Genomic DNA, 21,673 nt, shown 5'->3' with positions numbered 1-21,673 from the left:
CTTCTTCCCCCTCTTCTTCCCCTTCCTCTTATCCCCCCTCTTCCTCCTCTTCCCTCTTCCTCATTCCTCCTCCTTCTCCCCCTCCCACATCTTCCTCTTCCTCCCCTTTCCTTCTTCCCCTTCCCATCTTTCTCCTCCTCCTCCCTCCTTTCCCTCCTCCTCTTTCCCATTTCCCCTTTTTCTTCTTCTCCCCCTTCTTCTCCTTCCTCCTCTTCCTCCCCTCCCCCTTCTTCTTCCTCTTGCCTCTTCCTCCTCTTATTCCTTCTTCTTCCTCCTCCCATCTGTCTTCCTCTTTCTCCCCTTTTCTTTCTTCCCTTTCCCCTCTTCGTCCTCCTCTTCCTTCTTCGTCCTCCTCCTCTGCCTCCCTTCCCTTCTTCCCTCCTTCCTCCTCCTCTCACCCCCCCTCCCGCGCGAGAGCTCGTCCGTCCCGGGGGTTGAGCCAGGCCCGGTTGCCGGGCGACGCCTTGACCACGCTCCGCAGTTGCCGCGATGGTGGGTCGGAAGACGCCTCGCCCGGGCCGCCGCCGGCCCAGGACTCCCGGATCGCGCCGCGCGGCCACCTCCAGCTCCCTCGCCTTCACCGTCGTCTCCTTCAGGCCAGTGGAGGGGCGGGGCGGGAGGGGGGACCACGGCGCCCATCATCCCCTCCCCGCGCACCGCTTCCCCAGCGCCAGAACCTCCCGTGGCCAGCGCAGGCTACCTTCAGCACCGGGACAGCGCCCGCCGGGAGAATCTCCAGGGGGAGGAAGGCAGGGTCGCTCCTGGACTACACCCCCCGTCCTTTCCCTGTGTCTGGGGATGATGGTCACTGGGGTGGGCAGATCTCCTTCGGCCTCGGCTCGTCGCGGGGGCTTTAAGCCTCCAGTCTCCCAGGAAAGGATCCCACCAGGGAAACAGCCCAGCGGGAGGGGTGCTGGAGCGTCACAGATTGCACAACCCCACCCGCGAAAAGAGCTGGAAGGGACCTCCGAGGTCATCCAATCCACCCCTGCCTTTTGAACAATGGCCTTGATTTTATTCTGGTCAAAAGTTCTCTCCTTTAAGAAAGCGATGGGGAGGGGGAGGTCTGGAAGCCCCTTTTCCGACAACCCCCCCCCTGCGCCAACTCTTGCCTGGATATCAAAAGGGGGAGGGGTCATCGGGAAAGGTGCTTCTAGACCCCCTCCTGACTGAGCGCCCCCCCACCTGCCCAGAATCTCTACCCCCTCCCCCCTCCTCAATGTCCATCAGCTTCTCCCAAAAGAGAGGAGGGGGAGAGCTGGGGGGGGAACCCAACAGCCCCTCTGCCTTATGTTGTAGCAACGTCAAGCCCCACTCGTCAAGACAGACCGCCACTAAACAGAACCGGGATCTGCAATACGCCGCCAGCACCGGACAGACCCAATGGCTCCAGATCACCCTGCAGAAAGCGGAGACCCCCAACCAGGCAGATATTAATGTAAATCCCCCACCCCACTTTGGATACCTGGGGGGGGGGCTTTTCTCCTGCCAGGAATCTGCCCTCCCCCCAGTTCAGTGCCCCTCCTTTGCTCGGTTGGCGGGACCCCCTGAGAGGAGGGAGGGCAGGAGGCGTCTGAATTGGGGATAGACTTTTATATGGGTGGTCCTCGACTTACGAGTTCCTTTAGTGGCCATTCAAAGTTACAATGGCACTAGAAAAAGGGACAGGGTGGCTTTCCAGAGTTACGACCGTTGTAGGATTCCCACAGTCAGGCGATCAAAATTCAGACGCTTGGCAAGTGGTTCACATTTATGACGGTCCTGGGGTCACGTGATCCCTCTTTGCGACCGTCTTCTGACCAGCAAAGTCAACGGGGAAGCCAGATTCACTTAACAACCAGGTGACTAGCTTATCAACCATAGTGATTCACTTAACAACAATGGGAAGAAAAGTCGTAAAACGGGGCAAAAAAAATTCACTTAACAATTGAAATTTTGGGCTGCGTTGCGTCCTAAGTCGAGGACTACCTCTATACAGTGGGCCCTCGGTACTTACTCAGCGTTAATTGCTTCCAGGAGGCGCGATGAGTACCAAAAACGATGAGTAGGGAAGGGGGGAATAATGTGGTACTAACAAGGCAGCCGACACCAACAACTTTTTCCTTCTCCTGGTGTGTTGTGTTGGTTGCAGTGTAGGTTTGCCCCCTTGCGTTGCTCGTAGAAATAACCAAGTCAGGATACAAATAAATACATACATGTAAAACATAGGAAAGAGGGGTGCTTTTTCATCTGAACCCTTTGGCTGAGTGTGGCCATCTCACCAATCCATAGTATAATCTTTATTGTCCTTGTACAAAATAAATACAACAAAATTGGTTTCAGCCTCACTGATGCAAAATGATAGTGGAAACGGAAAAAGAAAGGAAAAGGGGGGGAAAACTACTCATACGTTTCCCGCGTGTGCATGGAGTGATTGTGGTTGTGTTTAACAGTCTGACAGCCCAAGGAGACCTACAACCCCACATTGGGGAGGGGGGCTGCCTTAGCAAGCCCCCTTCCTCAGTTCTGCCGTGGGGAACCCCCCCCCCCCAAAGGGCCCTCCCAGTCTGGCTGACCGTCCGTCCGTCCCGCCTGCCTTTCTCTGCCAGGGCTTCTCCACGCTCCACACGGCTGCGTTGCACGGACGGCTGGACTGCATGAAGATGCTGATCGAGAAATTCAACCTGGACATCAACCTGGGCAGCCTGAGGGGCTGGAGGCCCATCCACCTAGTGCTGGGCCAGGAGAGCAAGGCCATGGCCGTGGAGTGCCTCCAGTACCTGCTCAGCAAGGGGGCCGACGTCAACGTGTAAGCTGGGTGGGGGGGGGGCATCTCTGGAGGTTTGGCTAGGGGAGGGTCTGTTGCACAGGGAGTCCTCCACTTACAACAGTTCATTGAGTGGCCGAAGTTACAACTGGCACTGAGCCAGAATGGAGCTGGAAGGGGCTGTGGAGGTCTTCTAGTCCAACCCCCTGCTCAAAAGCAGGAGACCTTCAGGTTTTCAGTAATCTAATAAACAGGGGGGACTCTTTGGAGCTCAGGGTCAAACTGGAGGATCCTTGGGGCTCTCTGAGCTGGGTGGTTTTCTTGCAGACGTTTCATGGCCCAACTAGGTACCAGCCTCAGTGCTAGAAGGGAGAGGGGTTTGCAGAGGGGAGGGGGAGGAGAACTGTGGGGTCCTTGGTATTCTCTGAACTTGGTGGTTTCCTTGAAAACGTTTCATGACCCAACAAGGTCTTGATCTTGGCTCAACCCTCTCCTCCCTTCCAGCACTGATGGTGTTACCTAGTTGGCTCATGAGACAACTGCAAAAGAAGAAATCCATCACCCAACATCCCCTGCCCCCCCCCCCCAGTAATATCATCCCTGGGCCTGGGAAGCTTTGGCTGAACTCTGAATGTCCAGCAGCCTCTTGGCCTGCCATGCTGGTCTGAGGGTCTCGCTTGACCCGCGTCCTGTCCAGTCTCTCTGGAGGACTTTTCAGCAATCTCTGGGGCTTCCCTAACCCCCCCACCCCCACCCCCACCCCCACCCCCGTTCTCGTTTCTCAGGCAGAATTACAACGGGGTCTCTCCCCTCCACAAGGCGGCCAGTGAGGGGCGTGAAAAGTGCCTCCAGGTTTTGATTGACGCCGGGGCAAACGTCCACGCCCACGACAATGAGGGACAGAAGCCCATCGATCTCTGCAGGACGTGGGGCCACAGAGCGTGTGCCAAGTTAGTCAGCGCCGGGGGGGGGAGGGAGGGAAACCACGGCATGTCCAGGTTCGAAAGGTCCTTGGAGGTCATCTAGTCCAACCCTGGCCCCAGGGCTGGAATCCAGAACTTGACAGTTTAGAGGCTTAGTGGTTTAAGGCACCAGGCTAGAAAGCAAGAGACTGTGAGTTCAAATCCCACCTTAGCTACGAAAGGCAGCTGGGTGACTTTGGCCCAGTCCCTCCCTCCCTCCCTCAGCCCATCCCACCTCACAGGGTCGTTGTGGTGAGGATAATAAAAGGAGGAAGGTATGTTGGATGAGCTCAGCCCCTTCAGTTATTTATAAGCATACAGGTAGTCCTCAACGTACGAACAGAACTGAGCCCAAAATTGGTGTTGCTCAGCGAGACAGTTACATGAGTTGGGCCTCATTTTATGACCGTCCTAGCCAGTTGTTAAGTGAGTCAGTCGTTAAATGAAGCTGGCTTCCCCACTGACTTTGCCCCTTAGAGGGTCTCCAAAGGGGCATCACATCACCCAAGGACAGTGCATAAAGGACATAAAGATGAGTCCATTGCCGAATGTCCCAATTTTGATCAAGTGACCAAAATGGTCATAAGTGTGGAAAACGGTCACTAAACAAACTGTAGTAAGTCAAGGACTATCCATAACAGAACAACCGAGTCGGAAGGGACCTTGGAGGTCTTCTAGTCCAACCCCCTGCTCAAGCAAGAGACCCTATAGCACGTCAGACAGGGGGTTTCACTTTAAAATGGAGGACAATCCCAGCTGTAAAACGTAACCCCCCCCTGCCCCCCCATACATAGAGGCAGGTCCCCTGGTTAAACGTCCATGGAGATTCCCCGTCGTCATCCAGATCCTGCTTCTCCCAAAGGTGCTTTTTTTTTTTCAAGGGGCAACTGGACTTTCTTGGTATTTCTTTGAAGTTGTTTCGCTTCCCATCCCAGAAGCTTCTTCAGCTCTGACTGGAGGGTGGGGGGGGGGGGAATGGGAGGATGGATACTCCTTGCAGGCAGCTGGTCCTTGGCATCCTTTGAGAGAGGGAAACACAACAGCCACTTCACAAACACATGGCACAACATAGGAGGACAAAGCTACCTGCAGCCCACCTGCCTTTGGAAGAGAGCAAAGTCCACCTTAGAGGAATGGCTGCTTTGAACAGGGGGGTCAAAAAGTCCATCTAGGCCCAAATTAAAATGGGCCTCTCTAAACAGAGGGGGGGGGGAATCATCCACCTCCACTCTACAACACAGGAGTCCTTTCAGCAGTCCCAAGGTGGCTCCACCCCCCCTTGCACCACTCAGGTGACCCTGAGGACACAGGTAAGCCTCCAAGTGGCCTCAATGACCCTCTCAAAGGATGCAAAGGACCAGCTGTCTGCAAGGAGTATAAATCCTCCCATTCCCCCCCGTCCGGTCAGAGCTGAAGAAGCTCCTTGGAGGAGAAGGGAAACGTCTTCAAAGAAAAACCAGAAAGCCCAGTTGCCTCTTGAAAAAAGCACCCTTGGGAGGGTCATATGGGGGGGGAGGGAGGGGCGGATGAGGCTGCCTGACCGCTCTGCTGTCGTCCCCTTCCCTCCCCCCCCCCAGGCGTCTCTCCCATGCCATGTGGAAGGCTGACAAGAAGCACCAGCTGCAGCAGATGTGCAAACTGGAGTCCATCAAAGCCGAGTGTGAGATGAAGCAAAGGCAGTTCCTTCAAAGAGAACAGGTAGCTCTCCCACCTCTGCCTTCACAGATGGGACGGCATGGATAGGAAACGCACCAAGGGCCATCGCAGGAACTGGGCACGGCCAATCCAACGGAAAGAAGGACCGGGGGGGGGGGGTGACGGACACCCTAGCAGCCTTCCAATATCTCAGGGGTTGCCCCAAAGAAGAGGGGGGCATCCTGTTCTCCAAAGCCCCCGAGGGCCAGACAGGAAACAGTGGAGGGAAAATCACCAAAGAGAGAAGCCACCTGGAATTAAGGAGAAATTTCATGATAGTGAGGACAATTAACCAGCGGAACAGCTTGCCACCAGAAGTTGTGGGTGCTGCTTCATCACTGGAGGTTTTTAAGAAGAGATTAGATAGCCATTTGCCTGGAATGGTAGAGGGTCTCCTGCTTGTGTAGGAGGGGGTTGGGCTAGAAGACCTCCAAGGTCCCTTCCAGGTCTACTCTGATTAATTATATAACAATAACAACAATCACACACACACACACGTATGTTATTAAAAGCCACTGATATTTGTGATAAATTTTTAAATGTTCACTTGACCAAGTTAAATGTTTAATGAACAAGAGATAATGAGAATAATTGACTATTCTACAGGGATTCCTTTCGTTCCATTCCTATGGCCACCCGTCTCAAGTGAATGCCTCTGGGTGGCCAGGCCCGGTCTTTGGGGCCCGAGGGCCAAGAGGGTAGGGGTCACCTCATGTCAGGGAGGGGGCTGTTACGCCCAAGGCCAGGCGCCCGGGGTCAGCTCCTCCTTTGCCTTTCTCCTCACAGTGGGAGCTCAACCTCTGCAACGTGATGGCCTTCGAAAGCTGGCTGCTGAAAAAGGGCCTGCCATTGCCCACGCAGACCGTCCTGGGCCTGTCGCAAGTCAAGCGCTGCTCGCTGACCCTCCGCAAACTGGCCGGCCAGATCGCCAGCCCCATCCCCTCCCTCAGCGCCCTGTTCATGGGCGACGACTCGGTCCTCAGCATGCAACACAGGTTCCGGCGTCAGAAGCCCTGGAACCTCAGCACCAACCTGGAGTCGGAGCCGGCCACGTCCATCTTCCGGCCGCAAGTCATCCGGCTGGGCGTGGAGCCCGAGAAGCTGCCGCAGCACGACTTCACCTCCTTCCTCTTCCTCTTCAAGGATCCTTTTGGGGAGCCAGTGATCCAGATCGACAACATCGGCCGGGTCTCCTCCATGCCAGACCTGCCCTACGAGGTCCTTCACCGGAGCCTCTATCCCCGCTCCTGGACGCCCCGCATGGAGGTGCCCCAGGATCTCCAGACGGTGCCCATCTTCAACCTGAAGCACCGGCGGGCCCCGGGGCCGGAGCACTGGTGGACCGACCAAATGGCCCTCAGCCTCCGGGTCACCCTGGATCCCATGTTCCTCCGCAGCCTGCAGAGCCACGTCTCGACCTACTGCAGCACTGAAGTTCTGAGCCCCCCAAGGATGGGGAGCTTGGGGTCCCCAAAAGAGACCCTCTCCTCACAGAGCGAATTGTCCACGTCGTCCAGCCCGTAGGAGGAAGCCCCAGAGAGCAAAGGGGCAGGAAGGCCCTTCCCCTCAAATGCCCCATCTCTATATAAGGCATTTGACAGGGTTAACGCTTCAACGCTCAGAAACACTTCATAATTAATATTAATAATAAAAGCGCAGTAAGGACAGTCTCTCTCCTGCGTCCGTCAGTCCTTCATTCACAGCAGGAATTGAGGGCTCCCGAATACAGGTAATCCTCGACTTACGGCCACAATCGAGCCCAAAATTTCTGCTGCTAAGCGAGACAGTTCCTAAGCGAGTTTTGCCCCGTTTCACCTCCTTTCTCGCCAACGTGATTAAGTGAATGGCTGCAGAGGTTCAATTAGTAACACTGTCGTTAAGTGAACCTGACTTCCCTCCTTGTCAAAAGGTGGGCAAAATGGATCATGTGACCCACCCACCCACCCCCGGATGCTGTGACCGTCATAAGTCTGAGTCAGTTGCCAAGCACATGAATTTTGATCACATGACCACAGGGAAGCTGCGACGGTCCTAAGGGTGAAAAAGGGCCGTGGGTTTTTATTACCGTTGTAATTTTGAAGGGTCACTAAATGAATGGACGTAAGTCAAGGATTACCTGTGTTGTCCCCCGATCAAAAAGATGCCAAATGAAACCCGGGAAGAAAAAAGGGGAGAAGAGAGTTTGTCTCCTTGTTGTGTAGTCAATGAACACCTTTATTGAACGCAGACTCCGTGCTAAAAGAGACGCCCAGAACATTGAGGCAGCTGGGGGCCTCCGGAGGTCCTCTAGACGGGCCAGGCAGCCAGGCAACTACCAAGGGAGAGCCAGGGGGCCGCCTAGCTCAAGGAACAGAGTCGACCCTCGTGGTGTCCCGCATTCCAAGCACAACCTCGCAATTTTTCCCCCCACGCCACCTTGGTTCCTTCCCCAACCTCGGGGTATTGGTACAGTTCGATTTTCACCCCCACAGTTGAAGTCCTGGATGCTTTTGGGGTGGGGGAGAGGGGGAGACGCCAGCAGTCTTCTGGGCTAAGTGCAGCTTTCCTTTTCACACACACCTCACGCGACCCTGGGAAGTTTGCGTAGAACCATCCTTCCCGATTTCCTTTTTTTAAAAAACAAGAACCGAAACCGAAAGTTGAGTCAGCCTCCCGGATGGGAACCTCCCAGTGCGGGGAAGGAAGGAGAACGAAGACTCCGGCTCATTCCTGGCCAGACAGCCGGACAGTCTGGTACGGAAGAAGGCGGCATCTGAAGAAGTCCACTTGGCCCTTCCGCCCTGGGCAGATTCCTTCCAAAAACTTCGGAAGAAGTCCGGCAGCGGAGAGCTTGGGAAACGTTGCCCCCCCCCTTCCTACCCGGCTTAAAAGCGCACTAAGAGCTCATCGGGGACCCCACTGAGAAGGGCGGGTGAGGGGGGTCCCCATCCTCGTCCCCTTGCCCAGCCACCCCAGGAAAGAGGGGGATCTTGGGAGGCCCAGCTCTCCCCCACACGCGCCTGGGGGCTCTTCCCCATTTTTTCCACCCCGGGGTAAGGAAAAAAGGGGGATGCGGAGGCTCAGAACGGTCCCCCTTTTCGGGGAGGAAGGTAGGCGTGTGGCCAGAAGAGGAGGAAGGGGGGAAGAAGAGCATCTGGGGGTTTTCTGGAGGGGAGGCGCTCAGTACATCTTCTGTCGGCTGGGCAAGATGGCTTCCTTGATGAAGGAGAAGACCAGGAGGATGCCGGAGCGTTTCCCTCGCTTGCCTTTGGTGAAGTAGCTGGAGACCACGTCGTCTGCGGAGGCAAAGGAGGCCGGTCAGAGAGAGAGTCAGCCAGGGGGGTTCAAAACCACCGCCCCTCCCCCCCCAGGGCCCACCTGTGGAGAAAGACCTCCTCCCCCAGCCCCCCCACCCATCCCACCCACTGCCGGCTCCAGGGAGGCCTGGGAACGCCCCTCGATCACCCTTAAGGGAAAACACCTGCACAGGGCTGAATGGGGGAGTGGGCTTTGCTCCTTCTTTCTATACAGGGGGTCCTCGGACTTACGGCCCCCAATTGAGGCCAAACTTGTGGCTGCCAAGTGAGGAATTTGTGGAGCTTTCCCCCCCCCCCCACCTGACGAATTTCCTTGGCTTCACATTTGTTAAGTGAATCTGGCTTCCCTCCCTTGACTTCACTTGTCAGGTGATGACGTGACCTCAGGACATAAATACGAGTCAGTTTGTCAAGCACCCAAATGGAAACCACGTGGCCAACGGTTGTTAAGTGTGACCAATGGCCATAAGTCCCTTCGGATGGTCACTAAGCAAACTGCTGTAAGTTGAGGGCTGTATTTGTAGCTGGGGGCTGGACAGGGGAGTGGGCTTTGCTCTCTGTTGATAGACCAGATTGTCCTGCCGAATAGGGGAGGGATGTTGTTGCCGGTTCCTTGAATAGGCCGTTGGCTCCTCCGTGCGTTGTGATGAAAACCCCTTGATTTTCACAACTGCACAACACACACAGGCAGCCAGAGTTTCAACTGGGAAACGGTGACCATCCTAGACCAAGCCCAGCAGGGAATTCCTGGGAGCCTGGCACTCCTGACAAACCGGCCATCCACAGGCACGTGGAGGTAAGCAACGTTTACACACCATTCCAAAGCCAAAAAGGGAGCAAAAAGACCAAAATATCAGCAATCGCTATCCAGAGATTAATACTGGACCAACAACCGACAAGCAAACGGTACCCCAATCAAGGAACGACTAACTACAATCTCCTGAGAAGGAGTTTGGACTAGAAGACCTCCAAGGTCCCTTCCAACTCTGTTATTATTCTTTTCCATTCAATCAAACAGTAAACAGAAACCCCACGGAGGAAATACTGGGAACAGTCCCACCAGAGGTGGTATTCTACTGGTTTGGAAAGGTTCCACGAACAGGTAGCGGAAATCCTGGGTGGCCCCACCCACTCGCCCCGGCTCCACGACATGCCATTTGGGCCCCTTGTTTTGCCAAATGCGCATGCGTGGGAGGCTGTGTGCACGCATGGAGGTGGCGCATGGGAGCGAAGTGAGCACACACGCACACACTTTCCCATTTGCGAACCAGTAGGGAAGGGGAGCGACTACCACCCCAGATTCCCACCAACGCTGCCTATAAACAGAGAGCAAATCCTGCCCCCTTCTAACACTGATGATGTCCCTTTGCTGGGTAATGAAACGTCTCGAGGAGCACCAAGTCCTCCTCTTCCTCCTCTCCACAGATGTCTGCGAGAAAGCAGCCCAGCTCAGCGAGCCCCAAGGACCCCACAGTTCTCCCCCTCCTCTTCCCCTCCTCCATGCAAACCCCACTCCCTTTCACATTGAATAGGCTACCTAGTTGGGCCAGGAGACGTCTGCGAGAAAGCAGCCCAGCTCAGAGAGCTCCAAGGACCCCACCTCAAGAGTTCCTCGATGTCAGCCATCACGGCCCCCCTACTCCCCCCCCCCCACTCTTTATGGAGAGACCCAGCACGAACTGAGCGACAAGTAAGATTCTGTGCAGATTTTGTGCTGGGTGTGAATTCTGCGTGGGGGCCGCCTTGACCCCTTCTGTGGGCACAAGGGGGGTGGGGTGGGGAGTCTGGCTGGAGAACTGACCTCCAGGCTGCACGGTGGAAGGCAGGACGTTTTCGCCAGCCGACAAGGAGACGAAGAAGGCGAAGGGGATGAGCCAGAGGCAGAAGGTGAAATAGGCCAGGACCTGAAAGAAGGGGGGGGGGGGGAGAAAGAGCATGAGACAAGCCCCAGTTCCTGCCCCCTCCCCCAAGGCCACCCCAGAGCGCCCCCTGCAGGCCCAAAGAATCCGGGACCAGTTCATCCCACCAGGGCCACAGTCAGGAACCAGACCATGGGCGTGGGGCGTCCGAGTGGCTTAATCTGGCCAGCAAAAGATTGGGGGGGGGGAGCCGGAAGCCCAGACTGCCTTCCAAGCCTACTTCCCTCCCCCCCCCCCACGTCTACCGGCAGTCCTCGGCTTACGACTGCCCTTCAGCCCAACATTTCTGTGGCGAAGCAAAGTATTTCTCAGCTGAGTTTTGCCTTCTGACCAGCAAAGCCAGCAGGGGAAGCCAGGTTGCACTTAACGACCAGGTGATTCACTTAACAACCTCAGCGATCCGCTTAACAACCCTGGCGCCAAAAAAAAGCTCCTGACATCAGCTATTATGACTCAATGAGTAACTGTCTTGCTTAGCGGTGGAAATTTTGGGCTTGCTTGTGGCCATTAAGACGAGGACCACACACACACACACAGGGAGGAAAACACAGCAGGGTCTCGTGGCTTTACAGCCGCCCCCCCCTCCCTCCCCCCTCCCCCCCTCTCTGGAGCCCTCTTACCTCTGAGAAGGGATAATATTCTTCTGCAAAGTACTGAAAGGCCAGGTAATGGTTCAGCACAACCAGCACTGCCAAAATGGGGTGGGGGAAAGAGAGAAGGGGCTTCGGTCAGCAAGCGCAGACCCCGAGACCCCCCTCAGAACCCAAACACCGCAGGGAGGGAAAGCCGTCAGCAATGGCAGAAAATCAGCAGCTCCCAAACGCTTAAGCCTCGCAATGAAGTTTGTTTGTGGGAAAAGGGGCTTCAAGGTCCTCTCAATTTTCAGATTTTAAGGGGTTCCTGCTCTCATGTTTTTTTTTTTTAAAGTGTGTCCCTAGTCCTCATTGCAACAAAACATTTGGCCACTTTAAGACTCCTGGGCTTCAAGTCTCAGCATGCAATTTGGGCCCAATCCACCTTCCCAGCCTTTCCCTGTTAATCCCGTGTCTTGGACCAACCCCAGAAACCTTACAAAACAAGGCCAGAGTTACGAAAGATTACAAAATCCCTGAAAGAGGATTGAGAAAGGGGGGAAGGAAAAGGAAACCGAGGCCCAAACTAAAGCCAAGAATCACTCAGATTCACGTCACTCGGGCTGAGATTTCCCAAACGAAGGGAGAGGGAGCACCAGCCCTAAGGCCCTTCCATGCCGCTTCCCAGCCCTCTCTAGGCGGTCTATGGAGTCAGCCCCTTTCCTCAACCATCCGGGTCCTCATTGGACCCACCTGGGAAGGACGGAAGGCTGAGTCCACCGTCAGCCGGTCAGGATCGAACTCCTGGCAGTGGGCAGTGAGTTAGCCCTGCAGTACTGCACTCTAACCACTCAATCACCATGGCTCTTGAGAGGGGCAGGTAGGAAGAAAAGGAGGGAGGGGGAGAGAGAGATACGCAGGTAGGTAGATAGGTACTTAGGTACAGTAGATAGGGGGATAGATTTGGATGGGAGGGGGAAAAGGAAGGGAACGCAGGTGGCCTTTGAGTGATCGGTATTTCAGAATAGTTATATATATCTTATGGGGACAGAGACACACCCCAAAACATTCAGGCTCTCAATGCTTTATGGCTCAAGCAAGAGGCTGCAGGATTAATCAAGAGCCCATTTCCTCTCGTCATCTAAAGCCGGGGTCTCCAAGCCTGGCCACTTGAAGACTCCTGGACTTCAACTCCCAGAATCCCCCAGCCAGCACTGTGTCCCACCTCAAGCGTGTCCCACCTCTTGAAGACCTGTGGACTTCAACTCCCAGAATCCCATGCTGGCTGGGAATTATGGGAGTCGAAGTCCACAGGTCTTCCAGAGGCCAACTTTGGAGACCCCCGACATAAACCAGCAACATCAGAACTGTAGTGGGAGACCTGTTTCCGGGGGAGGGGGGGGATGAGTGGGGGTGGGGAAATCTCTTTCAGGCAAGGCCGCAGGGGACACGGCCGCAGAGTAGGACAAAGTCACTGTCCGAGCGGAAGACGCCGTGGCCCTCCAGGGCCAGGGGTGGGTGGGGGGAAGGGGGCACTCACCACAGGAGAGGATGAAATTTGGAGAGGTCAGCATGATGAAAGGGAAAGTTTGCAGCAGTCCGAAGTAGACCAGGTTGGTGAAGAGCCCCACGCCCACCACGAGACCCGGGAAGTGCTCAAAGAGGTAGAGGCCGACCAGCACAGCGGTGGAGAACTAGGAGAGAGAGAGAGAACGGGGTCAAGGTCACCCGGGCAAAGGCCCCGGAAGGCGGCATCCTTTTCTCCTTGTGAGGGGAAGGTCCTTCCACCAGAAGAGAGCTGGACGGGGACTCTCCGTGCCTCCTCCTCTCCCTGCCTCCCAAGGCCATTCTCACCTGCCATCAGGTGACTCAATCTCTCTTCACCCAAAGGTGCTTTTTTCCTTTTCAAGAGGCCCCTGGACTTTCTGGGTTTTCTTTGAAGAGGTTTTGCTCCTCATCCAAGAAGCTTCTTCAGCTCTGGGTTAGAGTTGAACCGAAGAAGCTTCTTGGAGGAGGAGGGAAACGTCTTCCAAGAAAAACCAGTGGCCTCTTGGAAAAAGCACCTTTGGGACAACCATGACTGGATGACGGAGAATCTCCACAGAACCTTCATAACTCTCCTTCTCTGATTAATCAATCAGAATAGAGTGGGAAGGGGGAGCTTGGAGGTCTTCTAGTCCAACCCTCTGCTCAAGCAGGAGACCCTCTACCATTTCAAACAAATGGCTGTCCAGTCTCTTCTTAAAATCCTCCAGTTGTTGGAGCACCCACATTTTCTGGTGGCAAGCAGTTCCACTGGCTAATTGTCCTCAGTGTTGGAAAATTCCTCCTTGGTTCTAGGTTGCTTCTCTCCTTGATTAGTTTCCATCCGTTTCTTCTCGTCCTGCCTTCAGGGGCTTTGGAGAATAGGTGGACCCCCTTTTCTTTGGGGCAGCCCCTCAAATATTGGAAGACGCTATCATGTCCCTATCATGTCCCCTTCTCATCCAAGCTGCTTCCTCAGCCACAGAAAGCTCGTCAGGCAAAGCTTTGTGGGAATGGAGCAATTCCTTTGCAGGGAAGGACTGAGAATCCACATACCGCAGTGTGTTTTGGGGAGGGTGTGGACAGGAGCTGGTACCCCCCCCCCCATGACCGCCGGCCCAGCTAGCTTGCTCTGAGTGTTGAAGCTGCTTGTATGGTGAGGAGTGAAATGTCTCAAATTGCCCCAAATGAGCCCAAATGTCATGATCCAGCCTTCAGATCAGGTGCCCGCGGGGGGGGGGGGGGGGAGAGGAAGGTCAGCCTCCTTGCCCAGCGCCTGCCGCTCTCACCACCACCTCTGCCCACACGGGAGGTGGGAAAAGTGACCCCATGGAAAGCCAAAAAGGAGAAGAAAAGCTTCACAATACATCTCAGCTTCTCAACCACAGCAAATTCTGCCCACCAAAGATTCCCCCCACCTCAAACTTAATGGGGTTGAGAAACGCTGCCCTGGAGGTCCCCCCACTATACCCCCAGCCCTCGACGTACGACCACCATCGATCCCAAAATTTCCATCGCTAAGCAAGGCGGTGCTTCACTGAACTTTTTTGCCCCGTTCTACGACCTCACTACGGCCGCAGTTGCTAAGGGAACCACTGCGGTTGTGAAGTCAGCCTGGCTTCCCCGCAGATTCTGCTCGTCCAAAGGTGGCCAAAGGGGATTGCGTGACCCCCAGGGACGCTGCGACCGTCATAAATGTGAGTCAGTTGCCAAGGGTCTGAATTTTGATGTTGCAATGGCCGCAAGTGTGAAAATTGGTCATAAGTCACTTTTTTCAGTGCCTAAAGGAAGGGTTGTAAGTTGAGAACTACCAGAAGAGGTTCTTTCCACGGAAGAGGGGGAGACGGGGCGGCTGAAAGCAGCCGGGAAAGGGGGTTCTTTCCCAGGCCAGAGGGAGCTGCAGAAAGCCCAGCTCAAGGGGCAGGGGGAGGCTTACCCAGATCATGTACTTGATGATCCGACTTGTGGCCACCGTGTACTCTTCTATCAACTCCGCCAGGTAGTACAATCCGGCCGCTGAGGAGGAGGGAGGGGGAGGAAGAGGAGAAACACCCAACCATTAGGCCATCCTGCCACGTTGCCTAAACACAACCAGCGTCCCTGAAGGCCCAATTCCTCCCACAGCCCTGGTTGGGCCGGCAGGGAGGGCAGCCTCCGACAGGGCCCACCTCTCCCTCCAGGCGCCCATCTCAGCCGCAGGACGGGAGGCAGGAGCCAGTGGAGGAGAGCGGGGCCCTGGGACCCTCTCCCCAGGCACAAAACCCAGGCAGCTACGGGTGGCCTGACGCCTCTCTCCCCACCTGGATATTGGCAGGGGAGAGAGGGTGGACGGAGTGATGGAGAGACAGAGAGGTAGATCAGATAGATAGATGGATGGATGGATGGATGGACGGATGGACGGATGGACGGACGGACAGAGAATGAGAGAGAGAATGAGAGAGAGAATGAGAGAGAGATGGACAGGTGTGTTGTCAACCTTGGGAATTTTAAGATGGTTCACTTCAATGCTCTGAATTCTGGGAGTTGAAGCCCACCCATCGTAAAGTTGTTAAGAAACCCTGACGTAGGTAGGGACAAGATAAGATAGGAGACATAGGTAGATAAGGGATGCTCAAGGTATGTTGGCTGGGGAATTCTGGGAGTTGAAGTCTTAAAGTTGTCGTGGTTGAGAAACCCTGATTGATAGATTTTATATTGATTGATCGATTGATATAGACTGATAGTTTGATAGACAGATGATAGGTTATATAAATGGCTGATTTAGAGAAGGAACGAGAAAGAGCACCTCTTGTTACATAACTATAGCTCTGTATCTATAATATTACAAAAATCCGGAAAAAAATTCCTGTTAACTTTAACTGTTCCTACACTTGTAATTTTTTAAATGTATATTTCTATTTCTGATGTAAGCCACCCAGCGTCTCTCTGGAGAAAAAGACTGGCGGCATTTAAATTGAATACATAAATAAGTGTAGGTTGGGGTGTGTGTGTGTGTTTGTGGTGTGAGAGAGAGAGGAAGCAAAGAAGGGAAGGAAGGAAGAAAGTAAAGGAAGGAAGGAGAGAGAGAGAGGTAAGGGAGGGAGGGAAGAAAGAAAGAAAAAAAGAAAAAAGAAAGAGAATTAAAGAATGGAAGTAAAGAATAGAAGTAAAGGAAGGAAGGAAAGAAAAAGAGAAGAAAGGAATTAAACTCAGGAAAGAAAGTAAAAGAAGGAAAGAAAGAGAAAGGGAGAGAGAGAGGAAGCAAAGGGAAGAAGGAAAGAAAGAGAAAGAAAGAAAAGTAAAGAAGGAAGGAAAGGAAGGAAGGAAAGAGAGAGAGAAATAAATAAATAAATAAATAAAGAAGTAAGGAAGTAAAGTCAGGAAAGAAAGAAAGTAAAAGAAGGAAAGAAAGAGAAGGAGAGTGAGAGGAAGCAAAGAATGGAAGAAAGGGAAAAGAAAGAAGGAAGTAAAGTCAGGAAAGAAAGTAAAAGAAAGTAAAAGGAAAGAAAGAAAGCAAGAAAGAAAAGTAAGGAAGGAAGGAGAGAGAGAGAAAGAAAGAAGGAAGGAAGTAAAGTCAGGAAAGAAAGTAAAAGAAAGTAAAAGAAGGAAAGAAGTAAGGAAGGAAGTAAAGGGAGAGAGAGAGAGAGAGAGAGAGAGAGAGAAAGTAAAAGGAAGAAAGTAAAAGAAAGAGAAGGAGAGAAAGAGAGAGAGAACCCAGATAATCCTCCTTCCTTCTCTCTCCCTTACAACAACCACCCTGCCTGCCTTCTATGCCCGGGCGTAGCCGCCTCCAAAGGGCCCCCCTCCCCACCCATGAACCGTCCCGGGGGGGGGCGTGAAAGGGCGAGGGGGGGGCGGAAGAGGTAGACTGCGCTTGGAGGCGGAGGCTCCGGCCAGGAGGGGGCGACCGAGGCCACGTGGGGCGGGCGGGACCATCGCGCTCGGGGCGGGGGGGGCTCTCACCGATGCCGAGGGTGACGAAGGCGGCCTGGATGAGGAGCGCGAGCCAGCTCAGCGCGTACATGAACCACATCGTCGCCCCCTCCCCCCTCCCGCGCCTCACCCGGCGGCTGGCAGCGATGGCCCCGCCCAGCACTTCCGGCACAGGCGGAAGCGGTTGGAACGCCAACGCCGCCACCCTCCGCCTCTCCCCCCCCTCCCCCACAGCGGCCCCCGGCGGTCGGAGGTGGCACGGCAAGACGGTGCTGGCACCGCTCTGCCATCCCGGCGCCCACGGGCGCCCTGTGGAAAAGAGCTTCTCCTGCATAAGAGACAAGGGGGGGGGGAGGGGTCCAGGCAGAGATGGGAGCCCTCAGAGGGAGAGGAATTGTGGCTTGTGGACCTCAACTCCCAGAATTCCTGAACCAGCCATACCATTCTGGGAGTTGAAGTCTACCAATCACTGGACTTCAACTCCCAGAATTCTTAAACCAGCATGGTTGCCTCAGGAATTCTGGGAGTTGAGGTCCACAAGTCACCAAGGGGGCATATTTCTCCACCTCTCTCTCTTAGAGGTTCATGGAACCACTTCCATTAAGAGAGAAAATCCAGAATCGTTTGCAAGAAGAAGGCCCCGGTGTATGTTTGGGGGGGAGGGGGTGGCGGGGGGAAGGAGGAATCCGGTCTGCCACCTTGAGTCATAGACATTTTGGTGAGGTACGACGATTAGTACTGTAAGGAGCCCCAGTGGCTCCTGAGTGAAGGAGTGTAACGTCTGCCACTTTGAACTGAGGTAGCAGAATGTGAGGCAACTGGCCGTTGGAACAGAGTTCCTTTTAGGTGGGGAGGGGGAGTAGAACGTCTCACTCCTTAGCATTAGTGTGTTAATTACTATATAAGAAATACTAATGACCTGATGATCATTTCGGAAAATCCTTTTTTAGCCAGCACCTAGAAGCCAAGAGGAACATACCTGCCAAATTTCAGGTTTGTAGGCTTTGCACTTGTGGAGATTTTGTGATTAGTGAGCGGTACTTGCCTTTTTTATATACTGTATAGATAGATTTATCAGTCAAAATACCACATCTGCCCTCACCAGAATTGATTCCAGCTGGTGTACAGCAATCAAATAAACATTTTTATACAAACAAATGTGGTAAAAAAAATACTATAAAAACAACCATAAAAACACAGATGATCAAGATTAAAGATCAAAGCATTTTATTTATTTTATTTATTAAATTCGTCTGCCGTCCATCTTGCCTCAGGGTGACTCTGGGTGGATGACAACATTGAAAGGAAACCATAAATATTCCGGTAGGGGGAACTCCCCTGAGGACGGGGGCTCCAGCACGAATCCCAGAGCTTTCTCTTATTCAGTGGAAGTTGTGGGGGCTCCACCACTGGAGGCCTTTCAGAAGAGACTGGACATCGGATAAGGCAGTCATGGCAAACCTTTTCGGCACCAACTGCCCAAACCGGAACACATGTGTGCATTGTCCGTGCATGTCTGCACACTGGAGTGACCGAAACCTGGAGACCAGCTGGCTGGGGTGTGCACGCCTGTTTTCAGGCCGGTTTTCAGGCCATTTGGGGGGCTGTTTTCAGGCGCTCCGGTACCCACAAAGAGCAGCTGACATGCAGCTGGAAACCAGAAGAGCATCTGTCGACAGCACCCGTGTGCACAGAGGGGGCCCTGGGTACCTCCTCTGGCACGGGCACCATAGGTTCGCCATCACAGGTATAGGGTCACCTGCTCAAGCAGGGGGGTTGGACTAGATGACCTCCAAGGTCCCTTCCGACTCTGTTAATTTGTTAAACCTTGACTTGCACCCCAGCAACCGGTGCTGTACCCTGGGCCACTCACTCCGGGGGTCCCAAAGGGGCCTTGGTTACCTGTGTGCCTTGGGTTGCGGGAAGGATGTGCCTGGCCTCGAGCCTCAGTGGGGCAGCCCCGAGGCAAGAGGGGGGCTGGAGAAGGAGGTCGCAACTGAAGCCCCCCATGGATGGGTGAGAGAGTTGCGAAGAAGCCTGGGTGAGGATTGTCGCCCTGTCCCTGATCTTCTCTTCCACTAATGCAGTCTGGCACTTCCCGCACTCAGGCCGGCCCGACCCTCCTGCTCACTGACCGTGCGCTGAACCTGCTGACCTTCGTGCCTGCGCGGCAGACGGCCGGCCAAGAAGGGACCACATTCTCAGCCCCACAGGCAGCGCTGGGGCATCGGAAGAAGCCACTGAAGCCAAGCCAGGAGACGCGTCTGAAGCATCCGCCGGCCCCTCCCTCTTCATGCGCACGGATGCTGGGCTGACCTTCAGGCTGTGTGTGGAGGGAGCCACAAGGGCACACCCGTTGCACCTTCTCGCACACTGCCAGGGACACGGAGGAAAGTACGTTTGTGCTCCGGGCTTTGGAGAATTCCTGGCAGTTGCCTTTGGTGCAGGGCACAAATGGCACATTTTCTCACCCTGAGCCACCGCTTCTCCGCCCTCAGCTCTGGAAGGTCCTCCCTTCAGAATAACGGAGGTGGAAGGGACCTTGGAGGTCTTCTAGTCCAACCCCAGACCATTTCAGGCTCCTTAAAAAGGCCCAGGGGAGAGTAAATCTCCTTATTGCCATTAATTTATTTAATTCATTTGACCAGAGGATAAATCTCTCCTCCCAGGGAGCTCTCTGGCCCTTGTCCTCTCTCTTTATAAAAACCTCCAGGGATGGAGCACCCACAACTTCTGGTGGCAGGCTGTTCCACTGGTTAATTGTCCTCACCATCAGGAAGTTTCTCCTGAGTTCCAGGTTGCTTCTCTCCTTGATGACTTTCCATCCATTGCTTCTCGTCCTGCCTTCAGGGGCTTTGGAGAATAGGTGGACCCCCTCCTCTTCTTTATGGCAGCCCCACAAATATCGTAAGACTGTCATCGTGTCACTAGTCGTCCTTCTTTTGATTAAACTAGCCTGCATCCGTTTTAGCCTTCAGTCCCCTAATCATCTTCTCCGCTCTCTTTCTAGAGTCTCAGCATTGTTTTTATAGTGTGGTGACCAAAGCTGGATGCAGGACTCCAGGTGTGGCCTTTCTAAGGCTTTATAGGGTGATATCAGGACCTCCCTTGATCTTGATTGTATCCCTCTGTTCATGCAACTGAGGATTGGCTTTTTTGGCTGCTGGCTCCTATTTAGCTGGTTGTCCACTAAGACCCCAAGATCCCTCTCCCAGTCACTGCTATGAAGCCTGGTTTCACCCGGTCTCCATGTGTCCTTTGGGCTTTTCTTAACTAAGTGTAGGACTCTACTTTTCTCTACGTTGAATTTCAGGTTGTTAGACAAGGCCCAGGATTCAAGTCTGGATCCAGATCCATCTGGATCTTGAGCCCATCTTCTAGGGTATGGGCTGCTCTTGCCAGCTTCCCTTTTTCTGAGCTGGAAGATCGCCGATCATCTTCTCTGCTGATGGGAGGGTGAAGGAGGGAGGGGGCCTCCCCAGAGACCCCTCACCCCATTGTGCCAATCAGGAGGGGAGTGAGGCTGAAATCAAAGGGAAGTGTGAAGTTCGCCCGGGAAACAGCACATCTCCATCTGCAGGGATATTTGCTTCTCTTCTCGCCTCCGAGAAATTGAGGCTGGGAGTGGTCCCAGGGCAGCTCTTGGCGGGCGCCCCCCTCCCTCTGCCTCGAGAAGAGGAGGAGGAGGAGGAGGAGGAGGAAGTCGAGCGGAAACTGCTCCAGAGGAGAACATGTGCAGGGAAGTGGAGAAGCCTGCCCCCCAGGGATGGTCCAGGAGGGGTGGGAGAACTCCAGCCGAAGTCAAGGCTGGGCCTCTTGCAGCAAAGTCAGGCAGTGGGGGGGGGGGGGAACTCGGTTAGGGGGTGACTGTGGGGCAGGGCTACCCCCTGTTGGGGTCCAGGAGGGACGAGGCCAAAGGGGGAAGGAGGGCCCACCCCAAACCTATCGACAGTCCCTTCTGAGCGGATGAGAAGTAACAGATTAACAGTTGGAAGGGGCCTTGAAGGCCATCCAGTCCAAACCCCTGCCCAAGCAGTAGACCCCACACATCGGCCTCTGCCTAGGATCGAACTCACAACCTCCTGATTATGAGAGGGGGGAGCTTTCCTTTTTCAATCCCCCAAAGTTAAAATACAAAACCAAGAAAGAAGACAGAGAAACAAAACGACTCTTGGTGGAGACGGGGAAAAATAAAAAACCAGACGTGCCCCGATTGCACGACTTTGGGGGTGCCACGCGTGGTTGCAAGCATGCCAAACGGTCATTAAGACCCACTTTCCCGGTGCTGTTGTAACTTGGGAGCGGTCACTAAACGTTCTGGGGCAAGTCTAGGAATAGCGGTACGATGGATTCCTCCGCTTGCTTTGAGCGCAGATGCCTAGTGGAGAGAAGAGAGGACATCAGCTGTGCTTTTCATGTTAACGGGTGGAGAGAGCTGGACATCGGATCCATCTTGACAAGATCCCTCCCAAATAGAGCCAGAGGAAGAAGAACCCACAGGAATCCCCAAGTCCAGCCCCCTCCCTCCCCTAAAAAAAGCTCTGGCTTCATTTCTGCTAGAAAGCCTCTTTCCCCCAACCAGATGTTTTCCAGATGTGCTCGGTTGCAGCCTCTCGTGTTTCCAGCTAGCACTGCCTGGTTTCCAACTCCCTTCTTCTTCTGTCTCTTCTTCTGCTTTTAGCTGGGAATGTCAGGAACGGAAGCTGCCACTTCTGGGGGGACACCAAGGCCTGTCCCCCCCCCCCCGGGTCATGAACTACCCCAATGCAGAAGACTCCAATCCAGCGGATCCTATCCAAGGTGGCTTTATTCACAGCTGGCCCAAGAGGTGGTCTTCTTCAAGGGACATGGGCGTGCAGAAAAGGTCCACAGAATAACTGGAAGGGACTTTTGAGGTCATCTAGTCCAACGCCTGCTCGAGCAAGAGACCCTCTACCATTGCAGACAAGAGGCTGTCCAGGTTGGAGCCCCCACAACTCCTGTTCCCCTGGTTAATTCTCCTCACTGTTAGGAGGTTTCTCCTTAATTAGGTTACTTCTCTCCTGGA

At 54.2% G+C, this 21,673-nt stretch overlaps 2 protein-coding genes across 3 annotated transcripts; one reads left to right on the top strand and one right to left on the bottom strand.

Annotated features, from left to right (window-relative positions):
• The first annotated feature begins 502 nt into the window (after positions 1-502).
• ANKRD53 (ankyrin repeat domain 53) lies at positions 503-7,063 on the top strand. 2 transcript variants are annotated; one of them, XM_081959173.1, is made up of 5 exons: positions 503-1,438; positions 2,589-2,788; positions 3,532-3,696; positions 5,286-5,406; positions 6,190-7,063. In XM_081959173.1, exons 1-5 carry the CDS (start codon positions 1,220-1,222, stop codon positions 6,925-6,927), a joined length of 1,443 nt encoding a protein of 480 aa, XP_081815299.1. In that variant the 5' UTR covers positions 503-1,219; the 3' UTR covers positions 6,928-7,063. The 2 variants fall into 2 exon arrangements, with proteins under 2 accessions (XP_081815299.1, XP_081815300.1); XM_081959174.1 differs by lacking the exon at positions 3,532-3,696.
• A 521-nt stretch (positions 7,064-7,584) lies between these two features.
• TEX261 (testis expressed 261) lies at positions 7,585-16,795 on the bottom strand. Its single transcript, XM_081959159.1, has 6 exons — positions 16,657-16,795; positions 14,651-14,730; positions 12,731-12,884; positions 11,239-11,306; positions 10,501-10,603; positions 7,585-8,678 (listed from the first exon to the last, which is right to left on the bottom strand). The coding sequence occupies exons 1-6, from the start codon at positions 16,724-16,726 to the stop codon at positions 8,563-8,565; spliced, it is 591 nt and encodes a 196-aa protein (XP_081815285.1). The 5' UTR covers positions 16,727-16,795; the 3' UTR covers positions 7,585-8,562.
• Between the last annotated feature and the right edge of the window lie 4,878 nt (positions 16,796-21,673).

Source organism: Natrix helvetica (assembly GCF_964273705.1).
Source record: "Natrix helvetica genome assembly, chromosome: 7".
Classification (NCBI taxonomy): domain Eukaryota; kingdom Metazoa; phylum Chordata; class Lepidosauria; order Squamata; family Natricidae; genus Natrix; species Natrix helvetica.
Note: the sequence above shows the minus strand (reverse complement) of the source record. Positions and strands in the feature narration are given on the sequence as shown.

Excerpts from the sequence above, each read along its gene's own strand:
- TEX261 (XM_081959159.1), bottom strand. The coding sequence starts at position 16,726 with ATGTGGTTCATGTACGCGCTGAGCTGGCTCGCGCTCCTCATCCAGGCC. Across the intron at positions 12,885-14,650 it reads TCATCAAGTACATGATCTGG|TTCTCCACCGCTGTGCTGGT; the intron begins GTAAGCCTCCCC and ends TCTCTCTCCTAG. Across the intron at positions 10,604-11,238 it reads AATATTATCCCTTCTCAGAG|GTCCTGGCCTATTTCACCTT; the intron begins GTAAGAGGGCTC and ends CCCTTCTTTCAG.
- ANKRD53 (XM_081959173.1), top strand. The coding sequence starts at position 1,220 with ATGTCCATCAGCTTCTCCCAAAAGAGAGGAGGGGGAGAGCTGGGGGGG. Across the intron at positions 2,789-3,531 it reads AAGGGGGCCGACGTCAACGT|GCAGAATTACAACGGGGTCT; the intron begins GTAAGCTGGGTG and ends CTCGTTTCTCAG. Across the intron at positions 3,697-5,285 it reads GGCCACAGAGCGTGTGCCAA|GCGTCTCTCCCATGCCATGT; the intron begins GTTAGTCAGCGC and ends CCCCCCCCCCAG.